Source organism: Liolophura sinensis, chromosome 7 (assembly GCF_032854445.1).
Source record: "Liolophura sinensis isolate JHLJ2023 chromosome 7, CUHK_Ljap_v2, whole genome shotgun sequence".
Taxonomy (NCBI): Eukaryota; Metazoa; Mollusca; class Polyplacophora; order Chitonida; family Chitonidae; genus Liolophura; species Liolophura sinensis.
Genome location: NC_088301.1, coordinates 35,879,186 through 35,895,164, shown reverse-complemented (window position 1 = coordinate 35,895,164; position 15,979 = coordinate 35,879,186). Strand labels below are relative to the sequence as shown.

The window sequence follows — 15,979 nt, the reverse complement described above, 5'->3', positions numbered from 1 at the left end:
GTCAATATTGCCGTGTATTAGTTTTGCTATAAGACGAATCAACAGATCAATAGTAACTGATTAACAATGTCTTATACATTATAAATGCAGTAATTACAGTATTTGTCAGACTATTTAATGTAAAACTTTCATGTTTTTTGCTTGTTCTTAATACGAATACATGAATGTATTTTACACTAGTGGGGAGAAGGCTGTTGTCAAAATGTTCACTGAAGACCCCAGTTTGCATACCAACAATGTAAATGTATATGTAACATGTGGGAAAGTTTGTCAGTACCATGACAAACGTCAATGGTTTTTACCTCTGGCCGTTCAGTTTCCTCAATCCACACAAGAGTCTGCAATCTCATTAAGTGAAAAATTTTTGAGTATCGCATTAAACAACAAATCAAATAAATACACATGATGTAAAGGCATTTTACTTCTAATGCTTAAGATTTTCTGCACTTTTTGCCATTTCAATTATAAGTAAGTGCTACGTACTTAAATTTAAAACAGAAAACAAACAATATATCTTTATGTCTTCCAGAGAAATTACATATAAAATCAATTCTTGAAACTGACCCTCAAGCCAAGTGATCCATCAATCAAACAATCGGGCCAATTATAAACACCTTGCCCTCCCCAGCCAGGAGATAGGGGGTTCTCTTGGATGGGTCAATACTTGTTGAGAAATCATAGCTAGCTAAATGACTTTTATCCCAGCCAAGATAAATGGAGGTGGAAGGTGCACGCAGGCTGCATAATGGGTAAGAGAGGATAACACTATGGGGATACAGGCACTTTTGCAATCTGGACTGATGGCGTCCTGCTACTTAAATGGCTATCTGATGGAGACATCAAGCTTTTGAAGAACAGATATTATGGGCCTGTCTATCACCATCTAACACCTTTACTGTCACTGGTCTGCCTTATTTCCTTCCACACCTACATGTACATGTACAGGCCAGCCTAAATGCACTTAACGTAAGCATAGCAGTATCAAGAATATCAGAATTTACCAAAGACACTGGACCCTGGATTAATAAACCAGTTAAACTTTCAGACAAATCTGTAATAGCCATGGTTAAACTCATCATAAAAGATATTATTAAAGCATACCAGGGAAGGCATAAAATGTGGGACAATGCTTTACTCTTAAAGTTAACCATGTATTTTTTTAAAATTTTAACAATTAAACAAGTTTTACAAGTAAACTGCAATAAAAGCAAACTGGTTTCTTTTCAATTTCAAGTATATCTATTGTTCACATCATGAATGACTTATTTCAATGAAAAAAAAAAACACAAGTTTTATATATATGGTGTCAGAGTTTTTAACAGTTAATGTTTTTGTTTTCTCCTCTTTAAATGTAACAAATTTCAGCTGGTGATTTCTTATACACGTATGTACATACAGGTATATGTAAGTATGTAAAAAACGTACACATGTGGGTATTATATAGGAGTACATGTATACATACATTCTTTCTATTCAGTACAGTATCATCTCCAGTATACATGTACATGTTACATCTACCTTTAGTACATACAGACTTAATCTGTGGAGTTCAATTCAGCATGAATTATACGTGAACATGTAAACTCAGTAGCCTCATATCACAACTGTGTACATGTCGGCTAAATGTATCTACATGGTCAACTCATATACCTTAAGACAGACATGCATATCTGAGAATGATGATAATTTTTCAATGCAACGTTTTCAAAAAGCACATTCTTTTGTTAAGGTCATGTAACACCTGTAAATGTTTGCTGCTTTTCCCAAGAGTGTTTCTAAATGTGAGATATTACACACAGAATGCACAATAATGAAAGCCTATATACATACACATTTTACTGATACAGATTAAACACATACACGTACATGTATAAATCAATGGAAGTCTGGCCATACAGTCACTATGGCTTGTGATTTCTTTATTTATTTAATTGGTGTTCTACACAGAACACTACACTAGAATATTTCATCCACATGATGGGGGCCAGTTTTATTATGGTGGGAGGAAAATTGCTTGCAGACCTTACCCTGTACAGCCAGAAAGTAAGCCCAGCAAGAGCTGGGCTTCAACTCATGGCATGTGAATATGTGTACATGCTACATACTGTAATGACATAAAGTTTAGTCCATAACCGAGTTGCTCATTTTGCCTGATTATGAATTCTACAGATCTTACATGCTGGGGTTCTAAGGTTTATTTGAAAGGCAGGATGACACCCTGCTGAAATTTCTGCACCAAAAACAATTTTATTGAATTGTCTATAAAATTTTACATGTAGGCCATTTAATATAACTCCATTCTGTACATCTAATGCAATCATGATGTGCAGTGTAGAATGTCTGTTGAGTTTTTTTGGGGGGATCATTTACTTGTTGCTGAGGCATTATACCAGGGCAGTTTAATACTTGGTGCAAATTCCTTCAGGTTATGCTAGATTTATGGTGCAATAGAGATATTTTCTAACCAATTAAAACTTTTTCTTAAAATAGTTACAACTTATGTGAATAAAACATGTGTATGTCAAGTTGACTGCGGAAATAGCAACAAGGACCAGACTGAGTACAGTTGGATTTTAACATTCTTTGCATCATGGAATTTAAAAGTGTATTGTCAAAATGAGGTCTGTATCTCATTTACAATGTGGACTCTTAATATGAAAAACCTGTCACAAGATCTCACATGTGCTTTTGGGCTGGGCTTGAAAGGTAATCTGACAATGTAAAAGGGGCTAACACTGCAGACTTTGTCAAAAAATGCATGCATCCTGTTATTTCTTAATAGCTGCTGCACAAACTACCATCCTATACCAGATGGCTATGTGCAAGCATTTCCTGTTTATAATCACTTAAATGTGAAAGAAAGTAAATCTCGTAAATACACGTACTGCATGTACCTGATGTTATTCTGTTTCAACAACAGCATAAAAGTACAAAAAAAAAAAAAAAAAATGTAAATCTGGCCACTTCTGTACTAATATTAAAGTGATACACTTTTAAAGGATCAGATGTACATATTCATTGTAAAAAAGCTAAAACACAGATACTCCTCATACACTGAAAAGTGCTATTTGTTACCAAGTTATTAGGAGACCTATTATGCTATTAAAGCTTATGAGCGGATCGGTAAGATCAAAAGGGGTAAATCTGGTCAACTCATATATGTGCATGTACATGTATGTATCTAAACTTAGGGTTTTAAGTGGTACATAACAATTTTTGAGTCACATGATGAGAAGGGGTCATTAGACATGTATACAATGTGCTGCCATGGAATGGCAAGCTGCACACACCAGACATGACATCCCAACTAGTAACATTATACTGACACCAGACCAATCAGTCCTGTTTCCTTTGCTTTAACCTCTTAGTGCTGGCCACCAAGCGAACCACCAATTATTAAGGTCTTTGATGACCCGATCCGGAATTGATCCCAGATCTCCCGACTTCAAGGTAGACACTCTAAAATTTAGGCCAATGAAGTGGTCCAAATCCGATATGTAAATCTTCCAATCATTTTGCATCTACCAAGGCATCAAGATTTCCCACAAGTTACTCCTAACAACAACTGTACATTTTGGCACTTACTTAATTCATCATGTTGCATCCCATACAATATGTATGCACAAATATATAAAAATACCCTAAAACCCTACCCAGGGGAAGAAAAGGTTTATCTTCATGTGGGCCCTCGTGAAATGTATCAGCAATCAAAATATCACTATGAAGCACAAATGTTTTGTTTTCAAGATAAATTTATGAATTTACATGTAATGTGTATATTAGCCTTTGAGAGTCGCAGCATTATCAAGATCTTCAATGAAGTCAATGTTTTTCAGCACAGGTAGAATATATGCAGATTTGGCAAAGTTCCGCAAAGTTGTCTATAATATTTAATTAGGACAAGGATTTTTACATTACCTCAAAATGGAATTTAAAAATACATAGCGTTTATTCTGGTCTTTCAAAATGAGTTTTGTCAGTTTTCAACTAGCTTATGCCGTTTTTTTAGAACTTGCCACCACCCATTTTTCTGAGATCCCACCTAACCACAGCTTACTCAGACTAGAAACACATCTTTTAAACAGGAAAATGAACTCAAAGGAGGCAATTCAGTTTGCACAGCCCTAGTCTTAAGCAGTAATGACGCTACATCTACATGTACACTTCATAATTCACCCAATTCACATTTTTAGGAGCAAAAACACAGGGAAGCTCTGTATGATCAGTTTGATCTATTTATTGATGCACATACCTGTGCAAGCACATGTTTGGTTCACAAAACTTTCTAACTGGGGAGCACAAGATGTAATAGTCCTGGCAAACAGGGTATTCTATAATAAGAATGGGTCTGCTAAAGTGCTAATGGATGATATTCCATTCACTTGTCATGAATTCAATGTTCGATTCTTGGCTTGTGTGACAGTTTGCTTATTTGCATGCCTACATGTACATGTATGTTCTCCAAACGGTCGTCTGCATTGCTGGAATAGGCTCATTTTACCAGATGATTTGTATAACACCATACATGTACAACTGGATACCTGCATAGCATGGCCACCTCTGACACAGACAAAACAGTTTGTTATTGATTTACATTTTATAATTTCATCAGGTGACCATTGTCCCCATCCCTTGACTCACTTGATCACTACCTCTCACCCAACCGGTAAAGAAAGTGCCAGGCGCCCCACAAATGGAACAAATTTTTCCACTGATCAGCAAATTGTTGATCATATGTACATATGGGTTCCCTCTTTACAGGAGTGTTTTGTTCCATGTACGACAACCGAGCAGATATATGGAGACAAAAGATAGCGACAATCAATCCATACCCCTCTGCAAATAGCCCACATATATGTACATGGAATTGTCTTCAACCGCACCGCACAGAGGTGCACACGCACACATATGGATTCCTCTCTAACCTGTACACACAATAACTCTCATAAACTCATCATTGATCAGATGAGGTAAAGCAGACAAGTCTAGCCTGGTGGTGTGTCATACAGCTGGTTGCATATTAAAATAAAAGAACACATTTATACAAACCTATACCTTAAATGAAGGGGCTTTACTTAAGGTTAAATAAAATATCTAACTTTTCTGTCAGCAGGGCTTGTTATTTGAGTACTTCATAGTTAAACATCAATGGCTCAGAAGTCTCCTTTACGCCGCCATTTGAACAGATTTCATACATGTACGTCATCACGTTTAGCTTTGCCCAGTGGCACTTCAGGACATTCCAGACACATTTCGCCAGAGAACAGCCAAGCATGTAGGCGTGATGTGGCCCTTTAGCACATCCCAAACTCTTCCTTGTAAAAGTTGGCTTTCATAGACCTTAAAATCCATGATCATCACAATTAACGTACGTATTTAGCTGAAACTGGAAATGCACGTTAATTCCACCTAAGTAAAAGCTTAGGCACCTTGACATCACAATGAATATTCAAGAGCAGGAAAGGTGGCTTTTCGCTGGACAAGCCTATATCATGGCGGAGCTATCAATGTGTTGAATCGGTGGATTTTCTAGAAAATGACAGTGTTTAAAACCGCGTTTCTCTCTTATGAAAAAAAATAAAGTATAGTTTGTATAAATGCGTTTTTTCTTTCAAAGTGTCTGAAACACGTGTCATACACGTTCATGGCTTTGTCTATCGTATATGGCTCTACAGCTATATTATGATACACAGCTCCACTGATATAAATATCCTGTCCATGACCAATGTACCATGAGCATGCATTGAGTACACAAGAGAATGTCAATTGTTTTACACTAAAACTTTTCCTTGTAGGCCCTTCTGGCAGATATTATGTTTATAGATAGTTGATAGCTGACCCTAAGAGCATGTACATAAACATCACAATCATGTGCATGTAGATGCATTTTGGTACCAAAAATCATTTGATTCTACAGAATACACCGAAGTTTGGGTTTTCACTGTTTTTTCCTCCTTTTTTTCAGTTAACTGATTTATTTTCAAGGCTACCCAGGACTTGATGATGTGAACATAAAGATGTAAAATACGTTCCTAGGAAACCTAAACAAGAGTTTATGTACATGTATAAGCCAATCAATGAAACTATATGTATGCTCATTGTTTGTATTTTGTATTGTCTTTTTTATTGTCCACATCAATTTATTTAAAATTCTCTATAGTTTTCTGCAGGAAGACCAAAAAAAAAAAAAAAAAAAGAATTTCTAACCAACCTACACTTCTCTGATATGGCCAGTTTAGGCCAATCCAAAAATTTTTTAAGGAGGCCTACTGTTTCAAAGACACTATACAATTTCTTACAATGTTTACTGATGCTTCATAATTACTAGAAATAAATCAGAGCTATCAACAAACTGACTCCAAGTCACATTATGGTAGCAGCATGCAACCAGTTGAGTAATGCACACAAACCAGCATATGGTTTATGGTAAAGGTCAAATATAATGGAGCGCTACATGTAATGTACTAGCTCTGAAATAATAAAGATTTGACATTCACAACAGCACAGGTGGTCTTGTGATGTATGTAGATGCATGTATGGAAGACTTTATAAAACTTTATTACATTCAATTACAACTGAACTCAAATAACCTGTTGTGGCACTCTCTCAATAGGATGAATGCGTTTGTATATTAAATCAGGATTCAACTGAGAAGGCTCTTGTTGGCATAATTTGTATCATGTACATATGTGCCTTTGTTTTCAGAAAACTGCTTGCTACTGACAAGATTTTCTCTAATTGTACATGTACATGTGAAGTGCCATGATACAATTGAGATTTTCTTGAGCATACTGGCTATGTCAACCACCACTGTGACCTATATTTTGAAACATCCTGAGAGAACACTGGATCACAGAGAAACAATCTACACTGTTGTAAGGAGCTTGCATCTTTAGTGAGAAAAACTATCGTTTTTGGCATCGTTTTCATGGTAATTTTTTTGCATAAATTCCACAAGCACAAAACAAAAAAAGTGTCAAAACATCTGTGTTTTAAAAGCACGGTGAACTGACAATGACTGGGATAGTCTGAATTGCTTTCCTAAATTGTGAAAATATTGCAGTGAATTAAAACCGATAGTGTACGATTCGTCAGAGTTTACGGAACCAAAACATTTCTGACCCTATCCCTTTGCCTGGTGTGATGACCCCCACGAACACATGCGTCATCTATCGATGACGTATATCCACAAATGACGCTGTCCTTACAAATGCTCTTGACGTCATCCCAGCATAAATGCCTTACTTAACATCACATCTGCCTGATTCGATGTCCTACAGGGAGTGTCATCACGTCACATCAGGAAAATTTTATGGATACAGCCGAAGATTTTGTTTTTCAAGGAATCTTCAGTTATATGGATTAAGTAGTGTTATTCATCAAAATCCTATTGAAACACAGTGTTAGGCTTACTCCGTAAGATTTCTTTCATATCACCGTAATATTTCTACGCAATTTGTATTCTGACCAGAGTGGCACTTTAAGATTTACAGCATGTGCACCAGATGGTATAAATGACAACATGTTTTGATGTGACATGAAACACTTAACTAAAACGATAACTTTCAATGAGATAATTTAAAATTTAGACATCAACTAAGATACATGTACATATAATTTACAGTTCAGAATGTTCAGTAATCAAATGAGATGACAGTTGTCAATGCAGCCATGACAACATGATGAGTGACATCTACTTCTAGTGTGATTTCTCTGCCACAACTGGAAGTCTATGTACACATTAATTTGAAGGTTGTGGGAAATGATCCAACATGGTGGAAAGTTGCCATGTCACATCATGAAATTGTAAAAGGGCATCCTTTTGCTGTCATTAAAAATTATAATGTTTTTGACATTTTAAAAGGTTGGAAACTGGGGAGTAATTACTAATAAATTTGGCTCTACATGTACATGTAGCTCTGTGTAAAAATATTTCATTTGGTATCTGATTATTATGACCTACTTGAATACACAATGACATGTGTTCATATATGCAAATATTGTAGGTCATAATAATTTGGCACCAAGTAATTTCAGCATCTCACATTCTTTTACTAGGCAAGAAGGGCCAACTATTCAGAGTAAAAAAAGTGGGTCAACCTTTTGTAACAGTCACAGTGTGCATCTGACTCTAAATCGACTGTACCTGCCTGCAAACAACCATGTAAACCCAAAAAGTTTTCTTATCAGAACAACAATCTAGTAAACATTAGCTAATTGTATGCTTGAATACTTTGTAAACATGACAGATTTTACCAACACTGAAGCCTAACCTTCCAAGACTTCTGACTTCGAGGTGAATCAACATTGTCATTTTTTGTTCCCCTTCATTTATTTTTGACAAAACACGTCACTTGTACAATCATTTTGCATAGCACAGAACTGAAATGTACATGTACCTAACCTAAAGCAATTGTGGTATTTAAATATCCTTAAATTTTAAATATAACAATCACATCAAAATCCAATTTGCACGTAAGACACCTATACCCTCATATGTAATTCATCTTTACTGCCAAATGTAAGAGTGATCATCATAATGACTACCTCGCAGGTATTACACATGTATGTATAAAAGAAACACATGCTTATATATGGACCCCTCACTTGTGGGAAAAGCCTTGATAATTAAGTGGCTCACATGTCAGTACTCAAATAGAAGTGTGATGCTTATCTTAATTGACACATCTATTCTTAAGAACACACCACAGCAGATCTTCAATCAAGAGGAGAATGGAGTTGCTAAGATTGATCCACAACTAAACAAAGCCAAGAGAAGACATCAGGGAATCCGATGGCAGACTTACTTCACACATATTCTCTAGTAACTCTAAATTACAGTGACATTTCGACATGCACACATCACGTCTGAGTGTCACATTTACATAAACGGCCTACTGGACTTCATGTACAAACCACAGGAAAAAGCAATACACATACTCAGTCAAAGTGCAGTAAATCTTTTAAAAGTATGTTTTACCCTAAAATAAAACACAAGATCATCAAACAAATCCCTATACCAAAAAGTACAAGCACCATAATTACATCTAACATACAAGTTAAGTTACAGCTGCATTTAATGACCAATTTACTTAAAGGTGGGGAAAACATAAAAATGACAATATTCAGATGAAAGAGTGCAAAAAGTTATTCCTGAATATGTTCTTCAATATTTTTTCTGATTTTTCCTTAAGGAAAAAAAGACACTTAATAAATAATTTTTGTATGGTGGGTATTTGGGACCACCTTTTAGTATTTATAGTCTTTGTTTAATAATGTTACAAATGAGGATGTAACACAGGTTTAATAAATATTTTTGAACTAGAATTTGTTCTTTTCAGCTAACAAATGTATTAAACCACAATTTGGATCATGTTTAAATTTTTAATATGTTCATATATATTATCATAATTCAGATTTAATGTGTATGTTTCGAATTTACATTTAAATAAATTTATTAGAGAAGCATCACATCCTTATTTAGAACATTATTATGCAACAACGATAAGTACCAAAAGTTGGTCCTAAATACCCACAATACAAAAATATTTTCAAATAGCCTTTTCTCCTGAAAAAAAAAATCCAAAAAAATATTAAAGATCACATCTGCAAATAAGTTTTGATGCTCTTTTATCTGATTTTCGTTTTAATGTTTTCTTTTCCTTTAAAGTCGTCTTGATATGATTGAGATAACATGCATGGTGTAACATGTTCTTCATTAAAATGACACTTATTTTCTTTGTTTACAGAATACATGTAGATACAATGTAGTGATACACGCAATGTTTATATGTTGTGTGAGTAACAGCCTGCAGGCAATATGAGTAATTTGATCACATCAGAGCGTTTCTGACACCACCTACGACCCAAGCTGTATTAACTGTTTCAGTTTTTTATGGACATGCAGTACAGGTATTTTGCTGCAAACAGGCTACTGCTAGCCAACACTGTCAGTAGTCAAAAATCACCCCACTTTCCATTTCACAACGAAAACCAACTCTGACATCATTACCCTTCAAACTGGCACCTGCCAACAATCTACATATACATACAATTACTGGGCAAAATACAACAAAATGCACATGAAGTGGTGTACACAGTTTAAAATTATATTAAAAAAAAACACACACACTGGAAAATGCACATGGGTATATATAAACCATCATTTAATAAAAAAAAAACACAACAACAAAAAAACAACACACACACTGGAAAGTGCACATGGGTATGTGTAAACCATCATTTAATAACAAAGACAGAAACAGCATGTGCAAACTATGCAAAGCCATGAAATTACCAAACTTAATGTACGTGCCTACACAAAGATGTGAACAAGCAGCTGACATGCACCCACCAACCCTAAAAATTCACTTCATTCCTCCACAACATATACATCTACTATACAAGCATTTTTATGAGAAATCTTTTCCTTAACTACACTTTGCACTGTTGCTACAGTATTTTTTCTTTCTGACACAGAAGAGGGTGAAAGGATAGGCTGCATCTTGGTGTGGGGCAGAAAGTATAATCTAAAACACTAGTATACAGATAAATACTTGTGTATGCTTATTGCTGTATATCTATAGGTGTCTACACTCTACAGTACCCCCATGCCCTGCATACAGAGGTATATAGTTCACATTATTCACATAGCCTATATTTGCCAGCAGTGTTGTGTTGCCTGACAAAAAGAAAATTCATTGCATCTCACTATAATGAAGGGTTATCGTGCTACCTTTGGAGGCCAGCAACTTTCCACAGAGTCACCAGTCTAATGATCTCATACACACATTACATTGTACACTGCTAAAAGTTTTCTATATCCATACTCGACAGGTCTACATGTAGATATGTATGATGTTATTTATTAACATCATTAAAGTTTAATGCCGTGCTGAAAAAAGTTTCATTTCTGAAGAACAACAACTGTTAGCTGGGTTTGAGCATGTGACCTCTGGTCAGGTCAATACTCTGTAAAAAGAGCATTGCACGACATTGCAGCAAGAGGATTGAAGCAAGCGAAAAAAAATTGTATTTTAAATGCCATTTTGTGGGTGAGTTTGTTCCTCCTACAAACTAAATTTTAAGGTGCATGTAAATAAACTGGGTAACATTTCTGAATAGTATGTTCAGATTGACATCAATTGATTTTTTTTTCTTCCTAAGCTATTATAATATTTCATTAAGCCGTGAAATTAATGAGTTGATATTGCTTTTGGGCGGGGGAAATCAAGTGCCTAAAGCAATAGCTACATGCAAGTTATAACACTGACACTGACTGATCTCGTGCTACAGGACAAGAATTACAGGAGTTTAATTTTCTGGAAAGTTTTCCATTTCTCAAAAATGCTGTTGTGTAAATGACTACAAGCGATCTTCGCACTGCATACATGTACTTACTATAATGTCTAACCCTGGCAAATTTATAGCCCCTTGGCCAGTCTGATACTCCCTGCAGGAGCCTACGAGTACACACCAATTTACAATTTCCTGTCAATTACCAGTCTCAGTGGATAAAATTTCCATTGGCTGACTGGATGTCCAGAGAGAGCAGCAGGTATGGTGTCGGAGAAAGTGTGACATTACAGAAGCTGTCGCTTCTTCACACCATAGCACATGAAACAGCCAAAGGACCATGTGGCCATAAGTCATCTGAATGTAGGGACACCCGGTACACCTCTGAAGAGCTGAGTTACAGAGACTATAAAGGGCTTATAGTCTCCTCTCCTGTAATACCCTGGAAATCGAGCCATGATCAAGCCTGACTTCATTACAGTCTGAATAATGCATCTCTCTAAGTCTATGTACATGTACACTCTGCTATCCAAGCTAAGTCAATAATTATTATTATGACACTAGCTTAGTACTATTTGGCAAACATGTCAATGCAATGTGAAACATAAACAACAACAAAAAATATCAATAAGACAGATTTAAAGTGTACACATGTTCACATGTATGTTTCCTTATTCTGGATAATTCCCCGGATACCCATTACCATAGTCTTGTTCCAACATGTATAAATCTTATATATTATGAGAGGCTCAAAATGCTGCTTCTTGATTTAACATCCATTTCAACTGAACAAGCCAGCAAACAGTATTTCACTTCTAGGATGGGTATCAGATTATGCATGGGGGAATGCCCAACACTTGATAAGTACTAAACATTTTCCTTGGTCTAGTGCTGATAGTATAAGATGTTTGCATTACTGCCATAAATACAAAATAGAAAACATAATTAAATTAAATCATGTACCTACATCTATATATCAGTCATGCTATACATACATATTATCATATGTACATCATGCATCTGTAAGAAAATCATAAACGACTATTTCACCTTTCAATTGTCACTTTTATAGGAATACTTTAAATTTGCCAGAATTCATGGAACTTTTTCACACTTTCCTTACTCCCTGATATCTTTTCCCAGGAGAATGTCTAAGGCAGTACAGATAACAGATAAGGCTGCACTACTGTATGACTGAAAACATTTTTGCTCTTCATCTTGCTATGGCCTGTGAAGATATACAGAAGGGGTGAGATTCCAAATCTTGTTAGTTTGTGACAGCCCTGAGGAACATGTTTAAGTTTCATTGGATAACCCATCACATACAAGTAGACAATCCTCGGGCCCTGAGATAAGACATTTTTCATGGTAAATGAAAGCTCTTCATTGACCAGGTCACCATAGAAACTAACAAAGGCGAAACTGTGGGCACCAAGATCAATATTTCGGACCATCACTATCCATTGAAGAAATCTCGAGTTCTTGCATGTCTAACATTTACACAGCACTTCATACATATTACTGATTCCCAAGATATATATATATATATATACTTCACTGGTACCACCTGAATCTGGCAGTAAGGGCAGCTGTACAATGCATGTATACATTGAGTGCTTTCATTCACATACAGCGCTAAACCCCAAATATTCAGGTTACTATACATTCGCTCAGTCTCATTCATCATCTTGTTTCTTTCTTCAGAATAAAAACTTGATCAATGATGATAGCTGAACCAACAGTTTCCACTTTTAGTTAACTTCTACCAAATGCCAAATGAAACACTGATACTAAAACAATACATATGCCTATATTCATACATTTAGTATATATAAATACAGGGATAAAGTAATGGGTTAATTTATCAGTGCCATCCACTGGATAATTAACAGCATCATTCATGTCAAGAGTAAACATATCCTTGTATGTATGTATAATGTAAGCCTGCTAAAATATAATAATTAAGAGCTTACTGAAGCTTTTTTGCCCATCTCTTTAACAAGGATAATATATGTGCATGTAAAATTGGTTTCCATCTACTGTGATCTTTAAACAAAATTAATGTTTGATAATAAGATGATATTTTAAACAAATTATGTAAATCCTGTTTTTCATCTGTGTACTATGTACAATCATCAATATAGATGCAGAAGGTTAAGCAGTTTAAACATTATTTCTATCTATTTATTTGAAATAAATTTTTCACATGTACAGTACATGTAACTACATGTATTATTGCATTTGTTCAGGATTTATCAAATAAACAGAGCCTTCAACTTCTCCTTGGTTAAAGCAGAAAAGCGTACAGTCGTAGCACAATCTGGCTTTGCTCTGAACACGGTTGACTGTTTCTGAGAGTTCCATAGGTCTTACAACTTTAGCTGTTTTGATCTTTGTTGGGCAGGCATGTAATATTTTATGTCATCTACATAACCTATTGGCACCTACATGTACATGTATGGCCATATAAAAGACTTAAAAGAAACCAATTAACTTAAAAATGAAGGTTGTATGTCAAGTTTTTGACTGAAAACGTGTTGGATTTGCCCTAATTCCATACAAGCCCAGAGTTTGCTATGCCCCAAACTTCATGAATAAAGAAAGCACTTCAGCCTACGTGTATATACTATCAGATGCCCAACACTAGCTAACAATGAGTTGCACTCAGTGTTTATACAAACATGAAATTGTAAAATTATTTATATTTGCTCCATTTCCCCTTCTACTATACATTGTAAATATTAAGTACCTGCATTGATAGTAATATTTATATTCAGGCTAAAGTTCATCAACATACAATGGAATATGGTATGATAAAACTCTATACCAAGACATTACAAAACGATATAGGGTACATGTATTTCAGGCTTTTCAGAGCAAGTCAAGATGTACTCCTAAAGGTGAAAAATGTGCTTCATTTAACAATATGTCTCATAAATGGGAGAAAATTACTAATCATCACATTCAGTTGTTAAGAGTTGTTTCTGATAACAACTTTTTTTAGAAAACTTCAGTCATATCAGTACTTCAAAAAAATTTATTGAAGCAGAATTAAATGTTTTCTTTTCTTCTTATCTTGCCAATGGAACTTTTGAACCCATCTGTCAATGCCTGACTGTTTTTCATGTACATTTGTATATTTATACATGAGCGTGCGGTCATACACACATGTTGCTTTTGAAGTTTTCTTAACACGTCCTGTTAATTTATTGGGGTTGTTCAGCTGACACAACGAAACATTATCAAAACATCAATCAGTTGATGAGGTCTTTCCAACAGTTTAACATGACATATAATGACTTATGAGGCAACAGGATCTGTTACAGATTTTGAAATGAAGTACAAGTCAGTCATTGCCTACAGTGCATGACAGACAGGGCTCGTCCAGAAACTTTTACATTTGTGTGCTCTGCTCTGAGAGAAATTTTACACACATCAGATATACATTACGCTATGCAATGATCCAACCCATCAATACAAACGAGCTCTCATTGTCTCTAGGATGAAAGCGACCGAGTTAAGTTCTGACAGCCAGACAACCGGTGAGTGTACTGACGATTGTACATGACTCCTGTATCACTGCCAGCCCCGAATAACTCGTTCCCATGGAACAGGGCATAAATCTAGGCTGTTCACGGTTGTACCTCACACATATTAGTCTATCAAAGACATTTTAGCTCTTACCTGCTTGAGAATAAGTCAGAATGCAGACAAATACCACCAAGAACAGTGTCAGACGAGAGCAACCACCTGACTTTTCCGCCATCTTCAGCCTACACATGTTTATGCCACCAGAGCGACCTCTACCGGCGATGGAGGAAGTCACAGCTCTTATTATATTAAGCTCAGCACCCTGATTAAGCTTGGTACTCCTGCCAGAGCAACGAGGGATTAAGTTGGCGTTATGAAACAGATTTGGTTGTCCCATGGTGAGACATTCAGTAGGAAACCAGACCGTTTAAAGCTGTTTTAGACAGGTATTGTTCGATATACTTTCCAGTGGTAGGACAAACAGGCCTAGAGCCTCGGCAGTTCGATCTCTTGTTCACTCCATCCAAACTTGCAAGAAGACGCGAGAATTTTGTCCATAAAATAAAATTCTAATGAGATGTTGCCCCAATTTTTCAATCTTAGCAGTATAACTCCTGGGAGGCGGCTTTGGTTTAGGGAGCGTCCGGTGTTAAGTTCCTCACACCTTAATTTAAGCCTGATTGGAGGAGGGAGATAAATCAGTGGCGGAGAGAAAGAGCGATAAAAGTTTAATGACTGATGCTAGACATTGATATTTGTGTAAATCTGCATGCTTTAACCTGTGCCATATATTTTTTTTATTTATTTGATTGGCGTTTTTCGCCGTACTCAACTTTATTTCAAAAAGCGTTATACCATATAGGGGTAGCTAGGTATCATCTCACTGCAACCGGGGCAACAAAACCAACTGAACATGGAAGTTAAATTACTTGAAAATATGTTACTTTAGCACATATCTCAGGTATTGCATTCATTGATCTATACTTTTTTTGGCAAGAAATGGTTTATATATCTTCTTTGTTACGTGATGTAGTTGATCAGCTATATGTCTGTCAAAACTTTAGGCTTGCGTGTATTGCTACGTGCTTTTAAGCTTTGTTTTCATAAGTAAAAAACAAACTTTATGATGTGATCAATTTTGTCATACTTTGGC

The 15,979-nt window shown here is 35.7% G+C and overlaps 1 protein-coding gene across 1 annotated transcript in view; it reads right to left on the bottom strand.

Annotated features, from left to right (window-relative positions):
* Positions 1-15,061, bottom strand: part of LOC135470878 (receptor-type tyrosine-protein phosphatase alpha-like) — a 67,480-nt gene extending 52,419 nt beyond the window's left edge. Inside the window, exon 1 of the mRNA XM_064749926.1 lies at positions 14,980-15,061. Within this exon, the coding sequence (XP_064605996.1) occupies positions 14,980-15,061 (82 nt within the window). The remainder of the gene's footprint in view (positions 1-14,979) is intronic.
* Positions 15,062-15,979: the final 918 nt, after the last annotated feature.